At 45.2% G+C, this 23,824-nt stretch overlaps 1 protein-coding gene across 1 annotated transcript; it reads right to left on the reverse strand.

Annotated features, from left to right (window-relative positions):
• Positions 1-12,120: 12,120 nt before the first annotated feature.
• Positions 12,121-22,479, reverse strand: LOC144159739 (uncharacterized). The gene is made up of 5 exons (XM_077691439.1): positions 22,456-22,479; positions 22,126-22,302; positions 21,847-22,053; positions 15,241-15,389; positions 12,121-12,124 (listed from the first exon to the last, which is right to left on the reverse strand). Exons 1-5 carry the CDS (start codon positions 22,477-22,479, stop codon positions 12,121-12,123), a joined length of 561 nt encoding a protein of 186 aa, XP_077547565.1.
• Between the last annotated feature and the right edge of the window lie 1,345 nt (positions 22,480-23,824).

A 23,824-nucleotide genomic window follows, 5' to 3' on the forward strand; every position in this document is an offset into this window, starting at 1 on the left:
AAACACCGTTCATGCATCATGCATTTAGGTAACCTTACCGAGAATATCTCTTTGAAGTAATAAATGGTGTGGTTAAGTGCACTTCTCTCTGGTTTTACCATTTGTAGAGCGATGTGAGTGATTTTAAGTGACGTCGCATGAGTAATCGTTATGGGTGCCGTTTACAGCTTTGCTTTCCAACCACATTCACGGGGTGGATTGGCGCGATTTTTTTTACCTGCTTGTAACTTTGTTGTAGTTGTTATTTTAAAGCAAAGTTTAGTAAGAACTATAAAATCGTGCCGTGTGGAAACCCGGAAAAGTTGGAAACAACTGCAGCAGCCGGCACCGCGCGTCACCCACGCCACCATTGCAGTTTTTTTCTTCCCGATCTACGCACGCTAGAGGAAAACAGACTGCGGAATCAAGCTATTCTCTAGCTAGCGCAAAACACATAAAAACACGAGGAAACGTAGGCGCGTGTGTTCGTCCTCTCGAGGAATCATCCAGCTGCTGACCCTTTGCTAACACGCTGCACAGCCTTCCGCGCGTTGCATAGCGCACACAAATCATGAAGCATAGAAAAACATACATCAAGCGAGTTTTGCTTCGCAGCATGGATAAAAAAAAGTGAACAGGAAGAAACACTTGGTGCACACTCTCGGCGCGCAGTCGACGCTCAGTCAGTTCCCATTGGCTGACGAAGCGCTTCACTGCACAAATATAAGAATACACGAAAACGGGCGTACTTCAGAAATTACGGCCTCAGTGTGAGTGCGTATTCAGCTTCTGTGAAGACATTGTCACGGTTGCATAGAATGCGATACCCGAAAAAGTATACTGCAGTGCGTCCGAAGGCTGACGCAAATCCTGGCCGACAAAAAGCGGTTTCGCGAAAGAATATTTATTTATTTATTTATTTCCTTAATTCCGGCGACCTTTAAAACAAGGTCCTTGGCACGGAGTGAGCGATACAATACTCAACTACTGACATCACATTGATGAGCATGCAAATAAAAGTAGTTCTCTGGGGTATTGATAGCGAACAATGTGGGACTTCATACAAAAATTAAGCCGACGAGCCGCAAAATTAAACAGGACTACACATCCCACGAGATAAAGAACAATAAATGCGAGGTTGGCTTCAACTACAACATAACGCGAAGAATACCACCATAACTGTTTCTAAAACAGCAACATTAGGACTGGCGTAGAGGGAGCAGTAGGCGTAGCGACACTGTGCACGCACGACGTGAAAGTGCAGGAATGGGTCGAACAATGAGGTTGTATAATCAAGAGTTACTTTTTAATGGCGACACAAAAAATTCAAGGCACCCATATGTCAAAATATATGCCCACAGCCTATTCAACTCGCGATTATTCCTAAAAAAATTATTTTTAAATGTATTCCTTCTGCAAGAGAAGTCTTTAATGTTTTCGGAGTGTTTTCATCGTGTAGAACGTGCGACCACTTGTTCCATGTATGTCTTCATGCCATCCCGTTTGCCATGAAAAAGCAAGTACAGATAATTTTGCCTGTCATAATACCGTCTGCACTGTCAGGTATCTAAATGCCCGGTTTCCAGCAGAGCACTGGGTGAGCTGCCCCAACTATAGCTTTTGTGGACACGTCGGGTGGCCTTTCGTTGTATTTCTAAGCGATATTGTCCTGTGTGTGAGAATCCTAATGATTGATTGATTGTAATGTTAACGCGCCAACGCAACGCAGGCGATGAGGCGCGCCGTAGTGGAGGGCTCCGGATTAGTTTTGACCACCTGGGGATCTTTAACATGCGCCGAAATCTCGTTCACACGGGCGTTTTTGCTTTTCGCCTCCAACAGAAAAGCGGCCGCCGCGTCCGCGAATCGAACCCGCTACGTCGTGCTCAGCAGCGCAATGCCTTACCACTCAGCCACCGCCGCGGTTGAGAATCCCAATCCATTGAGGCACATTGTATTATTGGTCAGACATTGGTTTTGTGCTCTAGTAGTATGATTTCTTCTGTAGATGTTTTCAATGTTCTTCACAGGTATCCGAACGTAGGCATGGCTTTATGTACGTACGGGGTATGATAGTTCAATCTAACATCTGATAAAATTATTACACCTAAAATTTTGTGGTTATTTCAGGATGATACAGCGTCATGATGGATACAATATGAAAATTTATAAGGTTACAGCTTTTGCGTTATGCTCATGTGTACTTCTTACTGACAGTAACCTTCATCCGCCAGGTTTCGCAACGTGGCTGAAGCTTGTCGATAGAGCGCTGAATTTAGAATAGTTTGTCGGCGGAATTTTTTACTTTCTCATAAAGCATGGAGCCATCGGTAAACGGTTTCCATTTTATCTGTCTCGCATTCATATTATGATTACACTAATTTAAAGGAAAAAATTAGCCGTGGCTTAGCTCGGCTATGCCAGGATATATAGGAAAGTTAGGCCCAGTCATTTTTCTACGGAGTTTCAATTGGCAGGAACCTTCTAGCGCATCCGTAGTGCAAGATATCAAACCGCGAAGTTTAATTACCGTTCGCATGATTACGCATGCAGGACACTCTGCACCGGCGCAAAGCTCCTCCCTTCTGTGACGTGCCTGCTGTGTACGGTGTTTAGTTCGACAAAGGTGTGGCGGCACAGGAAAAAGTGATAACTGGCACCCATTCATTCTTGGCTGGCGTTATCGCAATCTGCAGTACTCGGAACCGCTTTCGAAACACAGAACAAAAGCGAGGAGCCATGCGCCGGCCTTGACTTCTAGCATGCGTAATCATGAGAACGGCAATTAAACTTCGCCGTTTGATATCTCGGACTCCGGACGCGCTAGAAGAATTCTGCTATTTCAAACTGCGTAGAAACACGATTGTGTATAACTTTCCAATACAAACATGTCTGGTTAGTTCAGCCACTAAAAAGACAATTAATCAATTTTAGTTAATTAAGCCACCGAGGTTAATAATTACCTCCTAATTATGTGTCCCTCTGGGCGCATAACCTCACTGTAGATGTGGTCTTAGCGCAACTCTCAGCGCCTATTTTTAAAAAAACATTTCGACTTAACTTTGATCACCCTGTATATGTATTCATTTATATATGTGTATATATATATATATATATATATATATATATATTCATTCATTTATTCATATTTGATTGCGTGTCCAATACACCATTGAGGCTCTTGCATTGCTACACAAGTCAGATAGTAAAATGTGATAGTGATAAAGCGAAAATTAAAAACATCACCAATTCAAGATAGCTACAAGCAAATGCCGATATCGCGAGCCCAGATTTTTCAGTGAAATAACCGTGCATGGAATGCAGAACCGCAAGTCATGGCATTAGAAACAGATTTATTAAGGTAGGAGTAAGAAGATTATCAGGCATGAAGAAATCAATATCTCTTGACATACGATTGCACAGAATTTGCAGCCGTTCAGCAGGTGATTTGCTATGTGGCATACTGGGGGCAAATAATGTACAATCGCGCGTGAATCGCTGAGGGACATGTAGATTGACGCTGTGCAGTAAATCGGGAGAGTCAAAATGACCATTTAGTTTCTTACAGAAAAACATGGCATCATGATATTATCGGCGACTTTCTATGTAGGTGATGCGTATTATATTTAAAAGAGAATGGTATTCATATAAAGCTTACGTTCGAAATATCTGTCATAGATAACTCTAACCAGGCGCTTCTGGACTGATTCTATTAGGTGGGAATACGTTTTTGGGATCCCTAGAGAAGGCAAGCGTTGCAGGGGGCGGCAGAAAGTTAGATGGGCAGATGAGATCAAGAAGTTTGCGGGGATAAATTGGTCACAGTTGGCACAGGACCGAGGTAATTGGAGAATAATGGGAGAGGCTTTTGCCCTGCAGTGGGCGTAGATACGCTGGTGATGACGTTTTTGGGAGCTGGTTCCAAACAACGGAACCAAATTCCAAACGCGATCTCACCAAAGAACGAAACAAGTGGATGATGGTAACCGGGCATTCGAACATTTGAAATTTCGTGTGAGGCGCGAAATTACACCCATAGTTTCAAACCGGTGTGAGGAAGGGACGCAACATGCGGTTTGAAATTAAAATGACTATCAATAAGTATTCCTAAATCATTGATAACGTTTATGCGATATATATATATATATATATATATATATATATATATATATATACAGAAAGATAGGTCAGCAGTCTACAACGCCAAAGGAGGCATAGGGGTGTGGTTAGGCTCTTTTCTTTATCACTACGGTTAATTAAGTAAACATTTTTTTTTACAGAAGAAAGAAAGAAAGAAAGAAAGAAAAACACGCGCCCAGAGTGGGGACCGAACCCACGCCTTTCGATTACATGTCGAATGCCTTACCAATTCGGCTATCTGGGCGACTGTGTTCTCCTTCACTTTCTCGGCTATTTATATTTACTAGAAGTGTATCTGACGCTTGAAAGTGGTAGCCAGCGCCACTCTGACTACACGGGGAGAAGGGGACCTTCTTTTTAACCCCCGGGGCGTGACTCGAACGTCTACAGCCTGTCATGAGCGGGTTACTGGCTGGAAGCCCTCTTATGCTACCTAGGCATCAAGGCTGCCAGAACCGAGACCCTCGCTAGGCTTTCGCAGAATAATATAGTAAGGAAATGAGGGGCTCGTTGAGGAAATACAGAAAGATAGGTCAGCAGTCTACAACGCCAACCCGCCGCGGTGGCTCAGTGGCTAAGGCGTTGCGCTGCTGAGCACGAGGTCGCGGGTTCGATTCCCGGCCGCGGCGGCCGCTTTTCTGATGGAGGCGAAAAGCAAAAACGCCCGTGTGTACGAGATTTCGGCGCACGTTAAAGATCCCCAGGTGGTCAAAATTAATCCGGAGCCCTCCACTACGGCGCGCCTCATCGCCTGCGTTGCGTCGGCGCGTTAAACCCCCACAATCAATCAATCAGTCTACAACGCCAAAGGAGGCATAGGGGTGTGGTTAGGCTCTTTTCTTTATAACTACGGTTAATTAAGTAAACATTTTTTTTACAGAAGAAAGAAAGAAAGAAAGAAAAACACGCGCCCAGAGTGGGGACCGAACCCACGCCTTTCGATTACATGTCGAATGCCTTACCAATTCGGCTATCTATATATATAATTATATATATATATATATATAATTATATATAATATATATAATTATATATATATATATATAATTATAAATATATATATATATATATATATATATATATATATATATATATATATATATATATATATATATATATATATATATATATATGTCTTATAGCAGTGGTCGAGGGAACGGTACATATAGGGGGAAGCTTGAAAGAAACTTACAGAAAGCGAGCCATCGGCCAAGACAGGCTGTACGCACTCAGAGACGACCAGGGTAACATAACGCACAACTTGGACGAGATAATATTGGTCGCAGAAGGATTCTACACCATTCTGTATGCGAGCGGCGTTATACCAGGGAGTACAAGCCGCGAGTACAAGCCGAGAGAACAAGCAAAGTCCTTCAATGCTTCAATGCTTTTCTGGTCACGAAACTCCACCCGAAGGTTGATATAGGGACAAAATCTCTCGCTAGCGGCGCCACCCGTCGTAGGGGGGCCACACGCCGCCGCCAGTGCTGGGCTTGTATGCGCACAGCTGCCGACGTTTCTATGCGATTATGTGCGCGGCTGTTCTTCCTGTTACCTTTTCTTAAATGTCCCTGAACGCATCAATGCCACCAGATAAATAAGTCGAAACGGGATCCAGTGTCGACGATGAATGAGAGCTGTTTACTTTGGAATGCACGCGTAGTTTACTTGGGAGGGCGGGCCTACCTTATACACAGCAGCGCATTTAAAGTGTTCTCACACCGCGCGATAACGCATGTGTTAATAATTGTGTAATAGCCCAATTACATGCATACTTACGATGCCTCGAAGCGGTACTTGCGAGCTATAGCTCGCAAGCGTTGAAAGACGATGCTCATGCTCCCGATGCGAGCAGCGACTGCTAGATGTTCTCGACAACGTGTTTATATTTGCGCCTGGCCAAAGGGCGATTATGTTTATGCGGTAGGTGAGCTTTCTATTCTGGTAGTGCCGCAAATAGGTGGAGGAAGGTGAACGGAATGAAACACGACTGGGTAGTACAGGAGCAATCACATTGGTTTATATCCGGCTCGCCTCTCGCGCGCTGCTACCTAAGTATTCAAATGAATTGAATGGCCGAGCCAGAAGTTTTATTCCAGACCTTTCAATTGAGTTTACACCCAAATGCGCAGTTGTTTTGGACACACGTTTGTTAGCGCCGATCGCTTTTTTGACGCGGGGACTTTCGATGCTGAGCGCTTTCGCGACCGCTCTAAACACGAGTTTCACGTGCCTAACATTTGATTCATCACTTTTTTCCACGCAGTTTACACGGGACACCCGCCGCTTGACGTTTCCTGGTGTTCACTGTTTAGAGCATTATTAATTACCGGCCGACAAACCATGATTTCTTCGGGAAGGGAAGTACAGCAGCCTAATCTGAAGTTCCTTTTGATGCCAATGCTATCTGCTCGGCCGCCTTTGCCTCTACGAGAGTCTGCCACTACATAGGCCCCAGATCATACATTTGTTCTTATTTTTTGGATGCTGGGGGGGAAGGGCGGTTATGATCTGAAGCATGCAAGAAATCTTAAATTTGGCGCTAATGATGATGATGATGGTTTGATTTTATTGGCGCAAGGCCGACATGGGCAAAGAGCGCCAAACACAAAGTGATTTGATGAGGAGAGAACAAGAAATAAAATCAGTTAAAAGCTATGAGCATGTGTGGTGTAAAGGGCCAGGGTGAAGAACAAGAGTGGTTAAAAATAAATAAGGTGGCTGGTGTATAGGACCAGGGGTAAAAGCTATGGGTGGTATGAGATGAGTTGTAAAAAGTGAACTTCTGATAGGAACTGAAAGGTGCGTTGAACAGAAAACATGGCATCGTCTCCTAAGAAGTATGACGGGTGTGGTGGAATATGTCGTGTGTGTAGTTGAGGGAAGTGTTTGCGTCGTGTAGTGTCGAGTGCCTTACATTGTATGAGAATGTGCATCACGGATAGGGCCTCTCCGCACCTGCTGCAAAAAGGTCTTGGAGATCCAGTGAGCAGGTGCGAGTGCGTTGCATGAGTGTGCCCTATCCGTAATCTAGCCAAGTCGACTTCTGTGTATCTATTGCGTGTATCGGAGGTGTACGGTCCCAAGTGTGGTTTTATTACGTGTAACTTGTTGTCTGTCTGTTCGCTCCAATGTGTTTGCCATGTTTTGCGAAGTTGTTGTTTGATGTGTGGTTTCACGTCGGTGTAGGGTAATGTGGTGATGTCTACTGCATTCGAGAGTGTAGCAGCAGCGGCCATTCGATCCGCGGCTTCGTTCCCGGCTATACCACAGTGGCCAGGGACCCAGCAAAGGACGAGTTCAAATTTGTGGACATACACCGACATAATACCTTTGATGATAAGATTTACGACGTGATTTTTTGAAGACTTTGTAGAAGACAATGCCCGCACAACACTGAGGGAGTCTGTATAGATAATGGATCGTGGGATGTGACTTTGAAGAACATGATTAACAACAAGAAGTACACCATAAGCCTCTGCCGTAAAGATACTGGTATTACTGTTAAGAATTCTAGTGACACTAAGGCCGGGCCCATGCGCAGCGCAGGACACAGAGGTGGAAGTCTTAGAGGCATCCGTATAAAATTCAGAATAATGATACTTCTCCTGCAAATACAAGAAGTGCTGCTGAATTGCACATGTGGGAGCTCGGTTTTTATCTACATGTGTGAAAGATGTGTCGCATGACACAGGGCGGAGATGCCATGGTGCTATGAAATCTGTTACGGAACTTTGGATGGTGTCTAAAAAGGAGACAGCAAGCTCTGACGCTTCCTCTCTAACTCTGTAAGAGAAGGGCGCAGAGAACGATGGTCGGTTTAGGAGTAGTGCAGTCATGGAGGTATCATGAAAAACTGATTTAAAAGGATGGTGAGGCATGGATGAAATTTTAAAAGCATAAAGGAGGTCTGTGTATGCTCGCTGACGTTGTAGGTTCCATTTGTTGCACTCTACATACAGACTTTCGACTGGACTAGTCCGAAAGGCACCGCAGGACAAGCGGAGGCCTAGATGAAGCACAGGGTCCAGCATTCTGAGGGATGTTTTAGTGGCTGACCCATAAACAACGCTACCATAGTCCAGTCGTGAACCTATCAAGCTGGTAAAAACACGTAAAAGAAGTTGTTTGTCAGCACCAAAAGAGATGTGTGACAGAACCTTCAGGATATTCATTGTTTTTAAGCATTTATGTTTTAGTTGTTTTATGTGTGGGATGAATGTGAGCTTTTCGTCAAAGATTATACCTAAAAACTTGTGTTCCTTTTTGACAGGAATAGAGACACCGTGGAGTCGAATGTCTGGATCCGGCCGAATGCCACGCCTCTTGGAAAACAGAACACAAGTGCACTTTCCTGGATTAAATTTAAAACCGTTGCTATCTGCCCAGCCGGCTAGCTTGTTCACACCAAGCTGGACTTGGCGCTCGCAGACAGACAGGTTACAAGACTTAAAGGATAATTGAACGTCGTCTACATAAATGGAGGAGGCAATCGATGGTGGTAGCGCCTTACGAAGAGAATTCATTTTTACAATAAAAAGAGTGCAACTTAAAACTCCACCTTGCGGCACGCCGTTTTCCTGCACATGAACCCTAGAAAGTGCAGTTCCAACTCGCTAATTTGGCGCTAATGATACGCCGCTTAGTACTCAGGTGTGTACTTATGAAAGGGAGATTCACGTCAGGTGCATGTAATGAGGAGAAAGTTGGAAAACATGATTTGTTCACACAAAATACACCAAGAACAACTCTTTGGAGAAGAAAAGCACTAGAAACTATTGCAGCTGTTTCCAGTAATGTTACACAATCTGTTACTGTACTGTACAATGTGTATTTCATTTCATTAACAGCTGCACTCTGCCCTAGCTCACTGCCTTGTAAGCAGGGATGGGACCCAGTCAAGCCAATATAGCATCAGGTTTATGTCCCCTCTCCTGCACTTTTTGCTATGTAAGAAATGCAAAATAAACAGAATTTGAATATACACTATTGACACTATATACACATCAATATGAAAAGTACAAAAATATTAGTCTAATGTATACAAGATATACAACACTATATACAAATGAGCAGGCGTACTCACACATACACAGCCATTAAGAATGTGGCTTCCGCCCACCACTTGCAGGGCATGAACCGCGCACAGTTGCCCGTGAGGCTTTGTTTTTCTCTCGCGTGAAGAAATGTAATCTACATCAGCTGTTGTCCCTAAAAAGTGCAACACACAACCTACACTTGCTGTCGCTGTGCGGCTGTCGAGCAAAATTCCCTCAACAATCCTCGCGTACACGTCACCGCGAGCAATTTTTTGCACCGTGTACGTCTCTACATGCTCTTCAACAATTTTCATGAGAGCAAGAAGACAGCTGCTAGGTACTTTTAAATAGCCCCTCCATTTTGTTTGGATCAAGGCTGATGGCTGACGTGTTGTACTCAACATCGTTTCAACGGAGCCTAAGGAGTGGGCGTGGGAGCAGCTTTACGATGCGGCTGCTAACCGATGCGCGCTTGTACACCCAGGTTGCCCTATGGATCCAGTTCTGCGCATTTTCATCGGCCACCGGTCACTGCAATCTATCAGCGTTTTTGCACGATGGTACCCCTACTGCGTTTCTCGGCGACGGACAGATATCGTGGAGCGTCGCTGAATTTTACAAGACGACGGCATCGACTCGGACATCAGCGGACTGCCCCGATAAAGGCGACTGGCGGTGCCGGGACCTCTTCAGTGGGCGTGGGAGCAGCTTTACGATGCGGCTGCTAACCGATGCGCGCTTGTACACCCAGGTTGCCCTATGGATCCAGTTCTGCGCATTTTCATCGGCCACCGGTCACTGCAATCTATCAGCGTTTTTGCACGATGGTACCCCTACTGCATTTCTCGGCGACGGACAGATATCGTGGAGCGTCGCTGAATTTTACAAGACGACGGCATCGACTCGGACATCAGCGGACTGCCCCGATAAAGGCGACTGGCGGTGCCGGGACCTCTTCAGTGGGCGTGGGAGCAGCTTTACGATGCGGCTGCTAACCGATGGGCGCTTGTACACCCAGGTTGCCCTATGGATCCAGTTCTGCGCATTTTCATCGGCCACCGGTCACTGCAATCTATCAGCGTTTTTGCACGATGGTACCCCTACTGCATTTCTCGGCGACGGACAGATATCGTGGAGCGTCGCTGAATTTTACAAGACGACGGCATCGACTCGGACATCAGCGGACTGCCCCGATAAAGGCGACTGGCGGTGCCGGGACCTCTTCAGTGGGCGTGGGAGCAGCTTTACGATGCGGCTGCTAACCGATGCGCGCTTGTACACCCAGGTTGCCCTATGGATCCAGTTCTGCGCATTTTCATCGGCCACCGGTCACTGCAATCTATCAGCGTTTTTGCACGATGGTACCCCTACTGCGTTTCTCGGCGACGGACAGATATCGTGGAGCGTCGCTGAATTTTACAAGACGACGGCATCGACTCGGACATCAGCGGACTGCCCCGATAAAGGCGACTGGCGGTGCCGGGACCTCTTCAGTGGGCGTGGGAGCAGCTTTACGATGCGGCTGCTAACCGATGCGCGCTTGTACACCCAGGTTGCCCTATGGATCCAGTTCTGCGCATTTTCATCGGCCACCGGTCACTGCAATCTATCAGCGTTTTTGCACGATGGTACCCCTACTGCGTTTCTCGGCGACGGACAGATATCGTGGAGCGTCGCTGAATTTTACAAGACGACGGCATCGACTCGGACATCAGCGGACTGCCCCGATAAAGGCGACTGGCGGTGCCGGGACCTCTTCAGTGGGCGTGGGAGCAGCTTTACGATGCGGCTGCTAACCGATGCGCGCTGGTACACCCAGGTTGGTTCTGTTTCCTCGCTGTACGCTAAACGGTCCAACAATGTGTGTTTATTGCTGTTCCCACGCCCGGGAGTGCTGTTGCCAATGTTGTGCAAGTGCTTTGCCGCTTGTAAACAACTGCTCTTGATTTCTGGGGATGTCGAGCAAAACCCAGGTCCCACTACACGTACGCAGGCGTCCTTGAATGATGCCACTTCGGAACCTGTGGCTGACACTCCCCTGGACCAGTTCAATGCTATGTTCAGTATGCTAAAAGACGTCAATGCACGTACTCTTAAAATGGAGAAAGATCAGACAGATTTAATCCTTTCGGTAAAAGAAGTTCGCAAAATCCAGGAATCAATGGAAAGGAGTATTACTGATATGGAAAAACGACTGACAGCTGTCGAAGCGAAAACATCGGCCACAAGTGCTATGCAAATCGAACTATCAAACCTAAAGGAGGTGTCGAACTTTCTCGCAAGCAAAAGCGACAGTTTACTCGCGGGTAAGGCCGAACTAGAAGACAGAATGCGGCGGGACAATCTGTTATTTTACGGCTTGCCTGATGAACCTTCAGAAAAATTGGAAGAGACTGAGAATAAGCTAATTAACGTCATCACTGGCAGTTTGAAGCTGTCTTTAGGCCACGACGAGATTGAACGGGCGCACTGGATTGGTAATTTTGCACCAAACAAAAGTAGGCCGGTAGTAGCCAAATTTTCTTCCTTTAAAATGAAGCAAAAAGTTCTGCTTTCTGCTTCGAAGCTTGCCGACAGTGGTGTCAGCATTAGCGAAGATTATTCGCTGCCAACACGGCAAGCAAGAAAAAAGCTGCTAGAATTTGGTAAAGCACAAAATTCGCCATACAAGCTGAGATATAAAAAACTTTACGTGAATAAAAAATGCTACAGTTACAATCACGCCAATGACACAGTGTTTGACCTACCAGGTACCTTTGCGCAATTTAACGCTTCAGATGCAGAAACCGCCGCCGCCTGCCCGTCAACACCAGTAGTAGATTAACGGTCAGCGAGGGGTGGGGGTCTTGCACCGGCGCAGAAAGTTTCGCTTTCTTTTATTTCCACAAACATTCGAAGCTTATTGCCGAAACGCAATGATCTTTGCAGTATCATCGATTCTAGCGAAGCAGACGTGATTGCCTTAACTGAAACGTGGTTATCAGCAAAAGTGGCGAATAGTGAACTTTTCAAATGCAGGAAAACCTTTAACGTTTATCGTCGTGATAGGGGAGAAAGGTGCGGAGGGGGTGTATTAATTGCTGTAGCAGATAGTCTTTTCTCTTCTCCAATTTCTGTTACCTGTGACCTAGAAGTTCTTTGGGTTGAGATCGGCATTTCCTTCAAAAAACTTATTGTAGGGGTCTGTTATCGACCACCTTCGTCTTGTCCCTCTTTCGTCGATGGGCTTCATGATGCCGTCAACAAGATCATTCTACGTTTTCCTAATGTTCCCATAATTTTAATGGGCGATTTTAATTACCCAAGCATTGTGTGGTCCATGGTACCTCCTCAACCTAGTCCCTTTTCGAATGATTGTGCCAATTTCTTGAGCCTGTGTTGTGATTTTAATTTTTCCCAACTCGTTACCCAGCCTACAAGAGTTACGTTGACAACGTCGAGTGGTTTAGACCTTGTACTTACTTCTGTGCCTGAAATTATTTCTCCTCTTACTTACCTACCTGGTTGTAGCGACCATTCAATTCTGCACTTCACAGCAAATTTTGCAGTTTTTCGTCGCACAAACAACCGAAAGCAAATCCGGGACTACAAAAGGGCAGATTTTGATGCAATAAATTGTGAGCTTGCTTCATTTCTCGACAGCTTTTTTTTTTTTTTTACTGGGCTTCGATGACAGATCAGTTAATGAGAGATGACCCGCCGCGGTGGCTCAGTGGCTAAGGCATTGCGCTGCTGAGCACGAGGTCGCGGGTTCGATTCCCGGCCGCGGCGGCCGCTTTTCTGATGGAGGCGAAAAGCAAAAACGCCCGTGTGTACGAGATTTCGGCGCACGTTAAAGATCCCCAGGCGGTCAAAATTAATCCGGAGCCCTCCACTACGGCGCGCCTCATCGCCTGCGTTGCGTCGGCGCGTTAAACCCTACAATCAATCAAATCAGTTAATGAGAATTGGAACTTGTTTAAAGGAAAGGTGGCCTCTTTATTAAGTGACTTCGTTCCAATTAAAACAATCACATCTAGCAGGCAGGCACCATGGTATAACCGTTCGTTGAAAAGATCGTGCAACAAAAAGAAACGTTTATTCCGATCCGCAAAATTATCCAATTCTGAATCACAATGGGATGCATATAGGTTAACCGCCGCCCAGTACAAAGTTGCACTGAAAGAGGCTCGGAATTCATTTTTCAATACCACGCTACCATGTAGGTTGGTCAATAATCCCAAGCAATTCTGGAATATCATTAACCAAAATAAGGATAACTCAACGATTACTCTTAAAACCCCAGATGGAGCTACGGTTCCTGGTGATGAGTGTGCTGCAGTATTTAATGATGTGTTCACTACTGCGTTCTCCACATCTACTGTCACTGTTTATCCGGCATTTCAACCACTTCACGTACTTTCTATGGAACCAATTATGTTTGACATCTCTGGCATTGTACGTTTAATTGAAAAACAAAAAGTTACGTCATCATGTGGAGTAGACAACATCAATTCCAAATTTCTTATCAACACAAAATTGTATTGTTCTATGTTTTTGACAAAATTGTTCACGCAATGACTTGAAACCGGCTGTATTCCGGATGATTGGAAGATTGGGAGGGTGGTTCCCTTGCACAAGTCTGGGGATAGACATTCCCCGCACAATTTTCGCCCAGTGTCATTAACTTCCATTTCATGCAAACTCATGGAACACGTCATCTATTCTTGCGTTGCCAAATTCTTAGAAGACAATTCTTTTTTCAGTCAGTCACAGCACGGGTTCAGAAAATCATTCTCCTGTGAAACGCAGCTTTTATGTTTCACTCATGACCTTCACTCCGTTTTAGATCGCGGGTCGGTTACGGACTGCATATTACTTGATTTTGCGAAGGCTTTTGATACTGTGTCACATGAAGTTCTATTTCTTACACTGAGTAATCTTAACTGGGATACTAACGTGCTTGCTTGGTTACGCTGCTTCCTAACTAACCGTTCACAATTTGTTACTGTAAATAACTTTGATTCTCCTTTGCCTGCCGTTCACTCAGGTGTTCCTCAAGGCTCTGTGTTGGGGCCCTTACTTTTTTTTATCTGCATTAATGACTTGCCAACTTACATCCGTTCTACAGTCCGCCTTTTTGCTGACGATTGTGTAATTTATCGGGAAATAACTAATACATCTGATATTAACACTTTACAGTCCGATATTAACCAAGTTATGGAAAGGTGTAAGTTGTGGAAAATGAATCTTAACATTAATAAATGCAAATGCATGCGCGTTTTTCGAACTAACTCTGCTGCACCTAACTACTTTCTTAACGCCGTCCCTCTCGAAACAGTCCAGTGTTATAAATACCTTGGTGTACACTTAACATCTAACCTATCGTGGAAACTTCACATTGATTATGTAGTAAGTAATGCTAACCGTATGTTAGGCTACCTCCGGCGAAATTTTTATATGGCTCCTAGTTCCCTAAAATTACTTCTTTACAAATGTCTCGTTCGTTCAAAATTAGGGTATGCGGCTTCTGTGTGAGACCCCGGTCAAGAATCACTCATCGCAGAAATAGAGAAAGTTCAAAATCGCGCGTCGCGCTTCATTCTTTCTAATTATCACCGCAAATCAAGCGTTACGGCCATGAAATTAAGTCTTTCTTTACCACTGCTGGACCATCGGAGGAAATTATTTCGGTTGTGTCTTTTTCATAAAATATATCACAAAAATCCCATTCTAAAACAACAGCTACTATCTTCTCCATCTTACACTTCGGCACGCATTGATCATCTGTACAAAGTTAACGTTCCATCCTGCCATAAAGAATTTTCATAATCCGTTTATCCCCAGCACTTGTGTTAGTTGGAACCGCCTTCCTTCATCTGTTGCTGCGATAACGGATGAGGCTGCGTTCCGATCTGCTGTAAGCAACCTGTTGTGGTGATTTCTTACCTTTACGTTGCTTTTTTCAGGTTGTGTTTGTGATGCTGCTTTTGTTTCTTTTATGTTACACAAGATGTAACCCGCTACCCTCTGTAACGCCCTTTGGGCCCTGAGGGTATCCAAATAAATAAATAAATAAATAAATAAATCCAAAGTAGAAAACTTCTTGGCCCCATATCCGCCGAGGTACTCCGAAATTGAGTCTTTGGTCGACAGGGGGCCAATGTCCTCCACGCAGTCTGTTGTTGGCTCCAGCAGGACATGGTGCAGCAGAACAGCTAGTGTGTCCACCCCAAAAATGTGTACAACTTCCTTAATTTTCAAGGTGATAGGAAGGAAACTTCAGGACACATACAGGCCGAGGTCGGCGAACTCACTCATGAGTCCCCTCACTCAGACTCATTTGGACTCAAACTCACGCGTGAGTTTCAGTTTCAGTGAGCACGAGGCTAGTGTGGCATGGTGAGTTTGAGCTTGAATGAGTTTGAGCCGAGTGATCCCGACTGAGTTTGAGTCCGATTGAGTTTGAGTACGCCTGAGACCCAGTGAATTCTAAGCCCATTTTGAGTTGGGAGTACATTTTGAGTTTGAGTCCATTTTGAGTTCTGAGTACACTTTGAGTTTGAGTCCATTTTGAGTTCTGAGTACATTTTGAGTTTGAGTCCAGTTTGAATTTGAGTCCATTTTGAGTTCTGAGTTCAATTTGAGTTTGAGTCCATTTTGAGTTCTGAGTCCATTTTGAGTTCTGAGTAGATATGAGTTTTGAGTTCATTTTGAGTTTGAGTACGCATGAGTAGCCTAGCAGGCAGCTATGGTTGGCTGTTAAGTTTCATGCGTCACTGTGGGCTCGGAATTCACGTTACGTGTGGGTACGGCACCAATTGCGATCTGCATGATCGGTTGGAAGGGAGGGGTGTCTGATTTTTTTTAGTTTCTTGTTGAATTTTCATGGCCATAAGAACTTGCTGTATACCTAATTTTCGCGGCTGGGCGCGTGAGTGATAATTGACTGGTGAGGTCATAAAAAGGGTTGTCTTAACTTTCCCTCCTGACGGATCCACTAAGAGTGTGGGAAAGGGTGGGGGGAAAGCACACGGCGGAGCTGGCGTGCTGGTTGCTCGCCTGCTACTGTTAACGGCTTGATATACTAGGGGTCACAAAGGAAGAGGTGAGAGCTGGGGGGAAATGGGGGCGGGGGCTGTCCTGTCTGCTGTTTCAAATGAATTAGCTGAATTGACTGGGCAGCGCCCCTTAAGACAGAATAATGACCACATTAGACTGGGTAAAAAGTGAAACTATTGAGGCTAAGGCGTGTAAGGTATGAAATGAAGGGTACGGATTAACGGAATCACGCGGGGTAAATAAAAAAAATGCTTCCTGATTGTAGTCATCAGGCAGTCATAATGAGTCATAAATTGGGTTAAAATTCAAAATGATGCTGCGAGGGCATGTGGGGAGATCAAATTCAAGGTCTTGATGTGCGGAATCATTCGGGACGAAAATGCGTTATGGATATATCATGACGTAGTCACGGTAAGTCATAGATTCGTTTAAAATACAAGTTCATGGCGCTAGGGCGTGTGGCGTATCAAATTAAAGGTCTCGATGACGGTAATCACGTGCTTCCTGATTATTATCATGACATAGTCAAAATGGGTCATAAATTAGGTTTAAAATTCACAATGATGCCACTGGCTGTCCGGGGCATCAAATTGAAGGTTCCGATAAGGGAAATCACGTGGGAGAAAATTGTGGTAGGGCTATATCATGAGATAGTTATGGTTAGTCATTGATTGATTTAACATTCAAATTGATTCCGCTACGATGTGATGGGTATCAAATTAATGGTGTTGATGAGCGGAATCACGTGGGAGCAATACAAAAATGCTTCCTGGTTATAACCATGAGATTGTAATGGCAAATCCTATATTGGGGTAAAATTCGAACTGACCCCGCTAGGTCGTGTGGTCGTGTAGGGTATCAATCTTACGGTCTTGAAGAGGGTTATCACGTGGTACAAATAAAAAAGGCTTCGTAGTTCGAGTCATGAGAGAGTCATTATGAGTCATAGATTGCGTTAAATTCAAGGTGAGGCCGCTGAAGCATGTGGGGCGTCAAATTGAAGGTTCCAGTAAGGGGAATCACGTCGGACACCTGCGTCCTGGTTATAGTCATGAGAGTCATGGTTAGTTTGACTGGTATGAATTCTATGTGACCATGCTAGGGTGTGTGTAGTATCAAATTAAAGGTCTCGTCGAGGGAGATGACGTGGGACCAATATAAAAATGCTTTCTGGTTATAATTATGAGGATATAGCAAAAGGTGTATAGCAAAAGGTACACACTCACACTCACATTCACACGCTCACTCCCTCACTCACTCACTCACACTCACTCACTCACACTCTCACTCTCACTCACGCTCACACTCTCACTCATGCTCACACTCTCACACTCACTCTCACACTCTCACACACTCACACTCACACTCTCACTCCACTCACACTCACACTCACACTCTCACTCTCATCATCATCATCACCACCCTATCTACGCCCACTGCAGGGCAAAGGCCTCTCCCATTATTCTCCAATTGCCTCGGTCCTGTGCCAACTGTGACCAATTGATCCCCGCAAACTTCTTGATCTCATCTGCCAATCTAACTTTCTGCCGCCCCCTCCAACGCTTGCCTTCTCTAGGGATCCAATCTGTTACCCATAATGACCAGCGGTTATCTTGCCTTCGCATTAAATGCCCTGCCCACGTCCATTTCTTCTTCTTAATTTCTACTAATGTCTTTAACACCAGTTTGCTCCCTGACCCACTCCGCTCTCTTATTGTCCCTTAATGTTACACCTATCATTTTCCGCTCCATTGCCCGCTGAGTCGTTCTCAATTTAAGTTGAACCCTCTTAGTGAGCCTCCAAGTTTCTGCCCCGTAGGTGAGTACCGGTAAGATGCAGCTGTCATACACTTTCTTCTTCAGCGACAATGGTAGGCTGCTATTCATTATCTGAGAATGTCTGCCATATGCACCCCACCCCATTCTGATCCTTCTAATTATCTCTGCCTCATGGTTGGGATCTGGGGTCACAACTTCGCCTAAGTAGATATATTCGCTTACCACTTCCACTGCCTCGCCACCTATCTCAAACCGCTGTGCTGTCCCGAGATTATCGATCATTACATTAGTTTTGTGCATATTGATTTTCAGGCCCACGGTTCTACTCTGTTCGCCCAGTGCGGAAAGCATGCTTTGCAATTCGTCTCCCGAGTTACTTAGCAAGGCAACGTCATCAGCAAATCTGAGGTTACTGAGGTATTCTCCATTAACCCTTACTCCCACCTGTTCCCAATCCAACGTTCTGAATACTTCTTGTAAACATGCTGTGAAGAGCATTGGAGAGATTGTGTCTCCTTGACTGACACCCTTCCTTATAGGTATTTTACTGCTCTTCCTTTGGAGGATGATCGTAGCTGTAGACCCATTGTAGATATCCTCTAGTATTCTTACATAATGCTCATCTACCCCCTGGTTCCGTAATGCCTGAATGACTGCTAGGGTTTCGACCGAGTCAAATGCTTTCTCATAATCTATGAAGGCTATATGTAGGGGTTCAGTATACTCAGCGCACTTCTCTATTACCTGATTGATCGTGTGAATATGGTCCATTGTTTAATAACCTTTACGGAACCCTGCTAGTTCTTTAGGTTGACTGAAATCTAAGGTTGCAGAAATTCGGTTAGCGATTACCTTGGTAAATACCTTGTAGACGACTCTCACTCTCACTCACACTCACTTTCGCACTCACGCTCTCACTCACACTCACACTTTCTCTCCCTCTCACTCACACTCACACTCTCACTCACACTCTCACTCACACTCTCATTCTCACTCTCACTCTCACTCACACTCACACTCTCACTCTCACTCACACTCTCACTCACACTCACACTCTCACACTCACTCTCACATTCTCACACACTCACACTAACACTAACACTCACACTCACACTCTCCCTCTCACTCCACTCACACTCACACTCTCACTCTCACTCTCACTTACACTCACACTCACACTTAACTCCCTCTCAGATTCATACTCACACTCTCACTCACACTAACACTCACACTCTCGCTCTCACTCACGCTCACAGTCACACTCTCACTCTCACTCAAACTGTCACTCTCACTCTCACTCTCACTCACATTCACGCTCACACTCTCACTCACACTCACACTCACACTCTCACTCTCACTCTCACTCTTACTCACACTCACACTCACACTATTACTCACACTCACACTCACACTCACACTCACAGTCACACTCTCACTCTCACTCTCACTCTCACTCTCAGTCACACTCTCACTCACACTCACACTCTCACTCTCCCTCTCACTCAGACTCACACTCACACTCACACTCACACTCTCACTCTCACTCTCACTCACACTCACACTCTCAATCACACTCACACTCACACTCTCACTCTCACTCACACTCACAGTCACACCCTGACTCTCATTCTCACTCACACTCTCACTCTCTCTCAATCACACTCACATTCACACTCTCATTCACACTCTCACTCTCACTGTAACTCACACTCACACTCTCACTCTCACTCTCACTCACACTCACACTCACACTCACAATCTCACTCTCACACTCACACTCTCGCAGTCTCAATCTTTCACTCTCACACTCTCTCACTCTCTCACACTCTCACTCTCACACTCACACTCACACTCTCACACTCTCACTCTCACACTCACACTCTCACTCTCACAGTCTCACTCTCACACTCTCACTCTGACTCTCAGTCTCACACTCTCTTTCTCACACTCTCTCTCCCTCACACACTCTCTTTCTCACACTCTGTCTCACTATCTCACTCTCACTCTTACTCACTATCTCACTCTCACTCTCTCTCACACACTCTCTCTCACTCTCTCACACTCTCTCTCTCTCACTCTCTCTCACTCAAACTCTCTCTCACACACACTCTCTGACTCTCTCACTCGCACACTCTCTCACGCGTGCATGCTGGAAGTTAACAGCTGGGTACGGTGGCGGTCATTGCTTACGACAGCGTGGTGTTTTTCCGAGCTACCAGAGCTCATCCCACCTAGCAAATGCTAATAAACTAATACAAGTGCCTCAGCAAACAACGAGGCACTATTTTGTTTGTCCCACGTGATTTCCCTCCTCGAGACCCTCAATTTTATACCCCACATTCTTTAGCGCCACACCTCTCTGCCTTTTCACCCAATCTGGGACGATCCATGACTCCCGTGTTACACGGTTCGCCATTTTCGATATTTTTCGTACATCTTTTTTAGATTTTTAACATTTAGTTTTATCAATTCTCTACATTTCCGCCTTTATAATGATTACAGGTTGCACTTCCGTGATATCTGCATTTTTGTGTATATGCAGGGCGTTACAAGATCATGGCGGGGATAGGGGGAGGGGTGTACTCGGCAAAGAATGCTACGCAATAAAACCGCAAAGGTATATCCATGAACGCCTCGCGCTTCAGAGATTCGCAAGGACAGTTCGCTTTGACACAAGGCGTTTTTTCAGGATGCTGAGCAAGAATGCACGGAATCGTAACCCTAAATAGGTTCGACATAAATGAACGGAGCAGTGAGCGCACGTTCCCTCACCCAATGTTGCTTGTTTCGACCTGGGGACCCAGCACACCATCGAGCCTGGACGGCCTCTGTCATGAACACGAACACGGAGCCTACATCAAGAGTTTGGTATCGAATATATACCTACAATTGCTTCCAACCAGCGGTACTCTTCATGGGAAGCAGGCATAGCTGTATTAAATCTGCAACGAAAATTGTTTCCGACCTCACAGGAGCTACGGTGTCATGTCGTGGCGAATGCAAGAGTTTGAGCTCACGAATTTGCACCCGTAATATTTTTACCACGCGTGAATTTGAAAACACTGACTGCTAATGAAATCAGAGTCCATCTGAGCCCGAGTAAATTCCTAACATGAGAGAGTTGTGAGGCCATTTGAGGTCTGAATTCATTTTGAGTTCTCAGCCCATTTTGAGTTGTGAGTTCATTTTGAGTTTTGAGTACATTTTGAGTTTTGAGTTCACTTTGAGTTTGAGTACATATTGAGTTTTGAGTCCATTTTGAGTTTGAGTTCATTTTTAGTTTTCAGTCCATTTTGAGTTTGAGTACACTTTGAGTTTGAGTACATTTTGAGTTTTGAGTCCCTATTGAGTTTGAGTACATCTTGAGTTTGAGTACATTTGGAGTTTTGATTCCATTTTGAGTTTGAGAACATTTTGAGTTTTGAGTCCTAGTGAGTTCTGAGTTTTGCGCTCAATGTGAGTTTGAGTTTGAGTGAGCGCAGATGTGCTGCTCAGCATTGAGTCTGAGTTTGATTGAGTGGTGATTCAAAAAAAAAATTTTGAGTGAGTTTTAGTGAGCCGCGCCAACTTTGCCGAGGTATGCATACAGGACACAAACTGCAAAATACCTGAGTCGTAGAGGGCTTTTCCTTGTCAAAAAGACCTTGCAGAGTGAGAAGCAGTTGTGGCCCGCTTCCGTCAACTGAAGCTCGCTTAGGTGGCCGCACGAGGTTGTTTACCGACAGCATCCGGTATATGAACAAAAACTGCTGAACAGTTGCTCGGCCCCCGTCTCCTGCAACATGCCTGGCTATCCCAAAAAAGCGCTGGACAGGGAAAAAGAAAGATATCTGTACCAACACACAGTGCCAAAAAGTACCTGAATTACCTCTAAAGGGTCTTGGCCGAGGTTTACAACTAGGACGTAACGGAAGCCAGACTTCAAGAGGCGATCTATCAGGGCCACCATGCTGTGCAGCGTTATCCTCAGTGCACCACAAGTTGGTTTGCTAAGGAAGCACACCTGCCTCTGCTTTGGCAGGCTCTCTATGTATGTGCAGCAATCCTCCAGCCACTTTATGTTCGCCTTCAATGTCTGCAATGCAAGAAATATTAACCTTGAGTACACTAGAAGAAAACCATATTTGGATGTGATTTACTCGCTCACCGCGATGTGCTCTGCTTCGTTGTATTGTACGTCCTGTGGTGTTCTTGAGTTGAGGCAGTCAAATAGATCGTTCATCTGCTTCGTGAAGTCGTATGTACCCGCGGAGTTATGTAGCTTCTGGCAGCCTTCTTGCTTGCTATAAATCTCCATTGCAGACGCCGTGCTTCCGCTGAAAAGCTGAAAATGATGCCACACTGTTTTTGAACGAAAGAGCTCTTTGCATTGAAATTTGTCTTTTTTGGCATTATTTGTTAGCAAATCACAAGCAAAGTTTTGTGTCATTAGTTCGCCTGTAAGTAGCCTTACTAATTATTAAGAGTGGCTACTCGCCTGAACAGCAAGCCGGACACTCATCTTCTGGAAGGTGTTGGGGAAGATGTGAGCCCTTGTGAGCTTCGGGACAGCACGAAGGCCAGCCTGTTGCTCCTCGTACTCCAGCAGGGCAGAGTAGTGGCAGTGATGGACCTCATGTCCTTGTGGCAGCTGCGATAAAAAAGGAAAACCACTGCTCGACACGGGACTAACCTGATGTAGACACGAATTACTGCTTACCAGAAACTTTCCAACCTTCTGAAGGTTGTTCCTTATGCATTTGAAGATATGCGGTGGGTCAATTAGTGCCTGCACTGTACGTGAAGGGTCACATGGATGCTGGAATGAAGTTTGCAGCTGTTTCTGGTCACTGTTTATCCCTGAAAAGAAGGCAGCGATGCATTTAGTTGTGTTCAACTCTTAATTTGACAAATGTAACTCGTGTCCCCAGATACTAACCCAAGCTGCTCAAAGCTGAACGATTTGGCGTTGAATTGTCGCACGTAACAGCATCGACAATAGCACCAGCGTTCGAAAGGTGCACAATGCACTGGAGCAACAACTTCGCCAATGTTGAACGAGGGGCTGCACCGGAAGAACAAAAGGTCCCAACAGTCTGCGACCACCCTCCAAGAAATGGTCGGAAGAGAAAGACCAGGACGTGATCGCCATCTTTCTCAGAGTCCGAGGGTCTTGTGTGCTCAGCGAAGTTAACTTTTCCGAGCAGAAGCATGTCTGACTCCCTAATGTGCACACTCTTTCTTACGCTCATTTCATCGAACATCAGGACACCTGTAAAAAAATACATCTCTTTAGACAGGAAGCACAGATATGAGATATGAAGTCATAGAATGCAGCAATAAGTTTGTGTATTGTTCCAAACCTCGACACTCTCTCTCAGGAAGTACTTGCGGCTTGTCTTTGAGAACGGTGAATAGACTGCTGTCAAAACCAAAGTCAGCCTTGAGGCTCCTCAGGTACGTGTAGAGGGTGCGAGCGTTGGCCAAGGGAAGGTACTCATTCTCGTGAAGGAATGTATAGACCGCTGTCGACTTAATCATCAACACCAGGCAGTCATAAATCCATGCTTTTTTGTACCTAAAGAGAGTGAAGGCTCCTTGTGCATTTAGGTAAACCGAGGCTGGTGAGTGAACAGTGCAAGTGCATAACCACAGCAAGCAGAAAAAAGAAGATGCACGACATGCATCACACCATCTTTCCTGATACCGCAATACACAACTAACGCGTTTAAAAATGCCTTGTCATTTTCAATATTAACATTCACCCTACTCCAGTACGAGAGAAACAGACAGCTTGCAATGTGCGATCATGCAAAGAGGGTAATGTAGGATTACATTTACATGCAATGATAGCGTGCACTGCTCTT

Source organism: Haemaphysalis longicornis, unplaced genomic scaffold, assembly GCF_048455015.1.
Source record: "Haemaphysalis longicornis isolate Haplotype H1 unplaced genomic scaffold, Haemaphysalis longicornis Haplotype H1 scaffold_10, whole genome shotgun sequence".
In the NCBI taxonomy this organism is placed as follows: Eukaryota; Metazoa; Arthropoda; class Arachnida; order Ixodida; family Ixodidae; genus Haemaphysalis; species Haemaphysalis longicornis.

Bases quoted from the DNA above. Each gene is read 5' to 3' on its own strand.
- LOC144159739 (XM_077691439.1), bottom strand. From the start codon at position 22,479: ATGAGTGTCCGGCTTGCTGTTCAG. The intron at 22,303-22,455 runs GCGAGTAGCCAC...CATCATTTTCAG, and splicing joins GTGTCCGGCTTGCTGTTCAG to CTTTTCAGCGGAAGCACGGC. The intron at 15,390-21,846 runs GTAATTCAGGTA...TTGAAAATTAAG, and splicing joins TCGGCCAAGACCCTTTAGAG to GAAGTTGTACACATTTTTGG.